Here is an 8,604-nt window from a genome sequence, read left to right on the forward strand (position 1 = left end):
CAATCTTGGCGCCAATTTTATCCAAAGTTCTTTAAATAAATGAATTGAACAAAAAAATGATCCTGAAGTTAGCAGACAATTAACAATCTTTAGATTTTTTTTTTCAACAAATCAATTACATAAAAAAGAAACTAAAAATATGCACGTGTAGAAAAATAAAAAAATGATAAGTGCAATTGATTGAAATATGTTTTCTTCATAATTTATCATTTTTAAAAAAATCCAATAGTTATTAGACATCGACTAACTTCAGTATCATGAAAAAAATGAATTTTAAATAAATACCTGATTGTTAATAATCATCAATGTGATAAAAAATTAATTTGTACAATGTGATATTTGTAAAAATAATTTTTAAATGTAAAAATTATAAAAAATGACTCACCAAGCGGCAAGTTCTATGTCTAGGCTGGAATCTGAGCTGAAAAAAAAATCTATTAGAATATAAAATATTTAAAAGTTTATTGAAGGCTAAATATTAAGTGATATATGTACTTTGATGAATGATTAGATGAAATTCAACGAAATGATGACTTCAGTAAACAGATTGAATCCATTGCCGACAACAGGGCATACAATTTATTATTTAATTACACTTGATCACTGACACTTATTTTAGTTTTACTATTTCACTACACTCAATCACTGACACCTTTCATTACACTATTTAACGTCACTATTTATTTACACTCAAATCACTGTCACTTTGAAGTACATTTTTAAATTACAAGTATGAAATATGATCCTGAAATTAGCAGACAGCTCACAATTTTTCTTTTTTCTTTTTTCAAAAATTTAATTAAAAAAAAAAAAACTAACAATGTGCACATGTAGAAAATTTAAAAAACTATAAGTGCAATTTTTTAAAATATGTTTTTTTTTTTATAATTTATCGGTTTTCAAAAATCCAAAAATTACTATCGAGGTCGGCTAATTTACGCCTTAGATAATTGAAAAATCAGTACGCGCATATTTTTAAATTTCATTATTTTTATTAATTTATTCATTTGTTTAAAATTTATAAATTGTCTAATATTTGCTACATTCACACTCACTTTGAATTACACTATTTATCTACACTCAATCACTGACACTTTCAATAACACTATTTAATTACACTTAATTACTTACACTAAATATTTACGTGACTATATTAAAAAATGTAATTTAATAACAACACTAATTTAATTGTATTTTATTTAAACACTTTTAAAAAAATAAACAGAAGAACAAATTAACGTCTACCGGCTGTAATATTTCGCTTCGTCTGCAGCTCTCGCTACTAAAAAACTAAAAGCTGAGCAAACGTTAGGAAGTGACACATAGCGCTTAGGTTGCCGCGTACTTTAACTACATTAATTTTTATAAGCCGTTCAATTTATTTTAATTTATTGTTTCAAAAAATAGGTAAAAATTAAACTGATTGTAAGTAATTCATATGATACTGAAGTTAATTACTAATTAATAACTACCCGGAGAGTTGACAATTTAAATTATTTTTATTTAAAAAATTTCGATTGAATTAATTGTTTTTCTTTTATTGGGAGCTTTGCCTTCAGACTACACATTGAAATTTTATTTTTTATAAAGAAATATAAAGAGAGTGTTGATTTTTACGCATATAAATTTATGTGTCTAAATATTTCTTACCAAAGAATCAAAAAATCTTTAAAACCCGGAAAATTTTAATATTAATTCAATATATTAATCTCATAAATTTAATATCCCGGAAACTATGCGAGTATCGAAAAATTTATTTTAAAAAAAGTTATACTATAAAATTCTTATTCAAAATACCAACATGTCATCAACAATCTCCAATAGACTTAACATTTGACACTTATTGAACAAATCTAGGATATGTTCATTAAAAAATACATCTGCACGTTTATTTGTCACCTGTTTACTTATGAAAATTTACTGATCAGTGATCACCATCACGAAACAGCATTCTAGCTGCCTTGGATATTTCTAATAGAAACCTCTCGCCATTTTTTTTCCCCAAAGCGCTAATTTTTCAAACTCCGTGCACGCGCTAATATACAAAACCGAGATAACAAAAACTCTGCATTACCGAGGATCAAATGTCAAAATGTCAGCTGATTATTTTATTTACATATAAATTAAACAAAAAACTACTGTTTAATAAAATGACTATTGTTTACTCAGTTAAATCTATTTAACTTAATAATAATAGTCAATATTTATTATTTGTTATTGTATTTTTAATTTAAATAATGAATAAATTAATTTTATCTGAGTATGAAGATATTAACTCATTATTATTAAAACCTATTGTAGCAACACAAAGAATAAAGGTAACTAAATAATTATAATTAATAACAATAATAATACTTTTTATTATCATGCTTGATAAATTAAATGAATTTTATATTTTAAAGTATACTTGTATCCATGTATCAACAAATTATGTAGCACTTGGATCAACTAGTGGTAGTATTTATTTATTTACACGTGAGCCATGTACTTTTCAACAATTAATACCTCAATCAGTAAGTAATTACACGTCTATAGATAAATAATTCATTTAATTAATAATTATTTTAATGATTTTATGAGTATGAATGTAGCAGACATCAGACAAATTTAAAATTATAAATAAATAGAGTGAATAATTGAAAAAATAATATTTATAAAAAATGCACTTATTGGTTTTAAAATTTTCTAAATGCGCATTTTTTAAAAATTTTATTTTATTAATTATTTACTCGATTCATTAATAATTTTAAATTTGTCTGATGTCTGCTACATTCACACTTATATGAATTTTCTTATTTATTATTTTTTTTTCAATAAAAGGAAGGGCCAGTTACTCATGTCCTGATATCACCTGATGAAAAAACACTAGCATTGTCAACAAAACGTGGTAGTATTTGTGTTATTAATATTAAACCAGTTAAATTATTATCAATAATATCAAATGGACGTGATACAGTAATAACTTGTTTATGTTGGAATGAAAAAAGTTCAGAAATTTATGTCGGTGATAATAATGGAAAAGTATCTACTGTTGTATTATCAATTTTTACTGTAAGTTACTTTATTCAAATAATTAAAGTACACTTGATGTACTTTCAATATATAATTTTCTGCATGCAGAAAAAATATTGATTTAGTAATTACTCAAGCGATTCCTGTGTAAAAAAAATTAATTCCAAAAAAGTTCGAAATATAGAGCTTCTAAACTTGAGACAAATCAGAACTTTGAGTGGAATTTTTTTGATCCTGAAGTTAACAGACAATTAGCAATTTTCCGATTTATATTTTTTCAACGAGTCAATTACAAAAAAAAAAAAAAAAAAAAAAAAAATATGCATGTGGAGAAAATAAAAAAAATTATAGGTGCAATTTTTTAAAATATATTTTTTTTATTATTTTTTGTTTTTTAAAAAATCTAAAAATTATTAGACGTCGGCTAACTTCAGTAATGAGAGTGAATGTAGCAGACATCAGACAAAATTAAAAATATAAATAAATAGAGTAAATAATTTTAAAAATAATATTTATAAAAATGCACTTATTCATTTTTAAATGCGCATTTTTTTTAAATTTAATTTTATTAATTATAATTATTTATTAAAATTATAATTTTATTAAAAATAATTATTTATTCTATTTATTAATAATTTCAAATTTGTCTGATGTCTGCTACATTCACACATACTTCAATATCATACTTTTTTTTAACTTTTGTAATTTTGATAGTAAAAAAAAAAAATTTCTAGTACTTTATGTTGAGGAATTCCGAGTCAAAGAAGAAAGTTTTTAAATAGTATATTACACATCGAGGGAAGTAAAGTAAGAAATGTCTCAGATCACATGTAATTGTTGGCCGAGGCGAAGCCGAGGTCAACAAACATGTGATCTGAGGCTTTCTTATTTACTTCCCGAGGAGTGTATACTATTTTTCTCCTCGACGGAGGCGGAAAACGGCAACTTCGTTTTGCACAGCGGGACGAAAGTTGACGCTTTCCGCCCGGAGGTGAGAAAACATATTTTTACTACATTTTACCCTCGTTCCAAAAAAGCTCAAAAACCTATAATTTGGAACTTTTTATGAACGTTTTTTTTTTATTCTTATGAGACTATTGGTTTCTAATGGAAACTTTTTCGGAACGAGGGTAAAATGTAGTAAAATTATGTTCTGAGAAATATGTTTCAAAAACTTAATTTTTTTTACTCGATATTCGCTCATACAAAGTCCTAAATAAACTTCTGTTCCCATGTAACAATCTTTTTAAATTCTTGAGCAAGTCTGCTCTCAAGATTGATAGGTGCTAGTGTCTTTTTCTACGTATGTATCTTGCTGCAGATACTTTTGACCAGATTTAAATTGCAAGTCTAGTGCAAGCCTTACACAAGAAATTCGTGCCAGATTATAACTCAATTCTGGAGGAAGACTATAGTCGAGCAAGTCATGCGTAAGTACCTTCTATAAGTTACTGGTGCAAGAAATGCGTCAGACACTGTTTCATTGCACCGTGTTCAAGCTATCTTTAATATTCTTGCGTACGGTACCATGAGCAAGATATCTACAAATCTTGACATAGGTTTCTTGATACACGATCTTGGGAAAGACACTAACAGCTAGGGGTCTTGCTCAAGATACTTACTCCAGAATCTTGTTCAAACACGTGTTACTAGGATTTTTACTATTAAAATTATAAAAGTTCAAAAAAAGCTTCACTCAAAGTTCTAATCTGTATCAGGTTTAAAAGTTCCACATGTCGAACTTTTTTGGAATCTTTTCGGAACGGAATTTTTCCACATGAGTTTCTCAAAATTAAAATTTTTTTTTTTAATTTATTTAGGTAAATGGAATGTTTCAAGCACCATCGTGTGCATTAATGCATTTAGACTCATCAGTTGTACAAATGGATTATTCCTCTCACTACTTACTGGTATCAACACTCACTCGGTGTTACATTTGTGACACGTCTCATGAACAATTCAAACAAATCGGTAACAAAGCACGTGACGGCGAGTATGGTGGGTGTTTTTTTAAAAATCATGAGCAAGTTAAATCATCACTATCATTATCATCATCGTCGTCATCGAGCTCAATGGCAACCGATGCCTCGGAAAAAGTTCAAAAATCAATAGGTCTGACAATGATGGGTTTAAATGATCAGCCAGTTGATGATAATTTAATAGTTTATTGTACGAGACCTGGTTGCCGTCTTTGGGAAGTCAATGTAAGCGGTACAGTTGTAAAGACTCATCAATTTAAAGAAGCACTTAAACCACCCGCTAAAATATTCAAATCATCATCTATAAAATCCAGTTATTGTGATAACGACAGCTCAAAAAATACTCAAACAATTAATTTTTCACGTTTACAAGTTATAAATAATAAATACTTGCTCTCTTATACTACTAATAATATATTTATAATAGATCCAATAAATACAACAATTATATCGACTGAATTTAATAATATATTTATGATTAATGTGATTGATGATAAAATTTATATTATGACGACACTAGGTACCTTTCATTATTTATTATTGTCGACAAGTGATTATTTAATTTTAAAATTTTATGATCATAAATTATTTGATGATTGTTTACAATTATGTAAATTGTATCGTAATGATTTAACAAATGACGCAGATATAAATAATGTTTTACTTCCGATAATCGCATCAATACAATCGAATTTTACACCACAGAGATTACATTCGGGAATTGTTGTTGTTAATTCAGGCCACGGTTTATTTAATAATGATGAGTATAATAATTATTTTTTAGAAATTAATGATAAAAATAAAAGTGAAATAAAACAGAAAGTTGATAATGAATCAGATGAAATTATTTTAACAAATGAATTTAAAAGCATGACAATTAATGGTAGCAATGGTGATATTAAAAATAATTATTTTAAAATAAATGATTCAACGAATAAAAGTAATGATGGTGATTTGGAATCTCAATTTAAAAATGAGTTTAAAAATATTCAAAGTGATGTAGAACCGATTTATGAGTTGATAAATTCATTGAAAAATTGTCTTAATGAAGACACTGATAAAATAATTAATGATATAATTAAAAATATTATGGATATTAAAAATAAATATAAACAAATTGAATTAAAACAATTTATTTATGAAATAATACGATCTGTTGAACGTCATTATTTTAATGTGTTATTAGAAAATGTGATGATTGATTTATATTTTGAAAATAATTTTGTGATTGATGAAATTACTCGGGCATTTATTGATTTAAATTCAAGTGCTGATTGTATTTGTGAGAAAAATTTTTTGAAAAATAATTACCACGCTATGGAACCAAAGTTTATTGAAGTAGGAATAAATTTACTTAAATTATTAGTTAAAGTAAATAAAAGCAATGCAATAAATATATGTTGTAAAATACCGTACATGTGGCACGAGTATTTTCAAATTCAAATAGATAATAAATTTGAATGTGATATTATTCCATTGTGCCTTCAAACTAGAGACAATAAAATTATTGCCAATTTATTCATACTTCTGGATGACGACAAAGAGCTATGGAATTATGCCGCTGAAAGTTATAAATTTATGGAGAAAGGTATTTGTTTGGTGTGCAAACGAAAATATAAAGCTTTAATTAGTAACGATAATGAGCAATTTGATGTACTTGATTGGAGTGAAATAGCTCGTCTTATTATAAAGAAAAAAAATATTGACACGGCATTTAAATTTCTTAAAAATTTGGAAAAATTATTACCTCATGTTAAATTAAAAGAAAAGTAATTACTTCATTTCATTTAAATATTTATTGTATTTTTAAAAAATTCAATGAATCAATTTATTTAAAATTTTTTTTTTCTTACATTTAAAAATTAATTTTTTTTTTAATTTTTCAGTATTTATCAGTCACTTATATTTACAAAATTATTAGATCAACATGGACTTGATCATACAGTTGAATTTGATGGGAATAAATTAAATAATGATTATAATTCGATTTGTTCATCAGAAGTAAGTTTTTTTTTTAATGATTATTTTTACAATAATTATAAATAAAATAAATTGTTTTTCAGGTACAGAAAATGCTTAAAGAATCATTGGAAAAAGATATCGAAAAAGAAATAATTAAAAAAAATTTATTTGGAAGTGGAGTCCATCATTGGGGAATTAAATTCAAGACAAAATCATCAATATGTTCTTCCTGTACTCTTTCATTACAAACCCCAGTTTTATTAGGAAATAATGGGATATCAATATTTCCATGTGGTCATGCTTATCACGTTAATTGTCTTTTACAAAAAAAATCAACAAAATGTTTTCTTCATCCATAAAAAATAAAAGTAAAAGAAAAAAAACTTTTTTTAATGTATATAATATGAAATTTTTAAAATTTAATTATTTAAAATTTTTAGATACAATTTTTGTGCCAAATAATAAAATAAAATACTCTCTACTTATTAAATTAAAATATGTATTTGTTAAATTTTATTAATAGCAATATATAAATAACAAAAAATATTTATAAAACAATTTGTTTTATTTTCAAAATTCCTAATCATTGAGAATTTTTTTAAATCCAGTACTTGATTGTTAAATTATTGATTACAAAAAAAGTACAGTATGTACATTTTGACTATTGATTTTTAGTTTTATTCTCTTTGACATAAAAATATTTTAAATATTAAATATATAACAGTCGCCTTGATACAAGGAATGATTAAAAAAATAAAAAATCATTGACAGAAAATTCAAATATGAATTATTTAAATGTCTATGCGGTTTACATAATAATAAATAACAATTTAAAAAATATCAGACAAATTTATAACATCAAGACATAAATTTTTTTTAAATATTCATATATGTATAAATAATAATTTATATTTAATCTCTCGTTTATTATGACACTTACCTTAAATCATCTATTTTTTTTTTTTTTATAATTACATTTTATCACAGTCTTAATGGATTTATCGCAAGAGTAATGACTATGCTGACATGTTTCCCTTTTTAAAATACCTACCGAAACAGGATGCTCGTCTTTTAAATAAATACAATCTGTATTACAATTCTTTGTTTAATTATATCATTAATTATGAAACAAAAATTTATCGATCTATTTTTTTTTCTTTTTTTCAAATGCAAATTGAACGATAACAAGTTAAATTTTTTTGTCATTTTCCAATCACTCTATCGCATTTATAATATTCTTATAATTTTTTTTTTATAAATAAAAAAAAAGTTAAAATAATAAAATTTAAATATATAAAAAAGTAAAATTTCATCTTTTAAATGGAATAAAATTTACGGTAATTTTGTATATTAAAAAATCAATTAATTATTAATAATAAAAGTGATCAAATTTTTTTTTTTCATACGCTTTATAATTGATAAAAATAGATTAGAAATATCGCTCATATATTTATATTATTTTTTGTCGCAGTTATAAAATAATAATTTTTATGAAAAAATTTTTTTTTCTTTAATTTAATTTATAATTGATAATTAAAATTTTTTTTTTATTAAATGCGATATTTTTCAGCGGCTTATTAACTAAACGTTTATTTTTCTTTTGCATTGAGTAAATTTTTTTTTACATTTATAATAATACAATTTGCATTTC

General features: G+C 24.4%; 1 protein-coding gene and 1 long non-coding RNA gene across 2 annotated transcripts in view; one reads left to right on the top strand and one right to left on the bottom strand.

Annotated features, from left to right (window-relative positions):
* Positions 1–1,555, bottom strand: part of LOC130678040 (uncharacterized) — a 181,556-nt gene extending 180,001 nt beyond the window's left edge. The window contains exons 1-2 of the long non-coding RNA XR_008991744.1: positions 496–1,555; positions 386–421 (exon numbers count right to left, since the gene is read on the bottom strand). This is a non-coding gene — a long non-coding RNA (uncharacterized LOC130678040). The remainder of the gene's footprint in view (positions 1–385; positions 422–495) is intronic.
* LOC130678021 (uncharacterized) lies at positions 198–7,448 on the top strand. The gene is made up of 6 exons (XM_057484994.1): positions 198–2,318; positions 2,403–2,513; positions 2,821–3,051; positions 4,833–6,760; positions 6,878–6,992; positions 7,055–7,448. Exons 1-6 carry the CDS (start codon positions 2,238–2,240, stop codon positions 7,310–7,312), a joined length of 2,724 nt encoding a protein of 907 aa, XP_057340977.1. The 5' UTR covers positions 198–2,237; the 3' UTR covers positions 7,313–7,448.
* The last annotated feature ends 1,156 nt before the right edge of the window (positions 7,449–8,604 follow it).

Source organism: Microplitis mediator, chromosome 11, assembly GCF_029852145.1.
Source record: "Microplitis mediator isolate UGA2020A chromosome 11, iyMicMedi2.1, whole genome shotgun sequence".
NCBI lineage: Eukaryota > Metazoa > Arthropoda > Insecta > Hymenoptera > Braconidae > Microplitis > Microplitis mediator.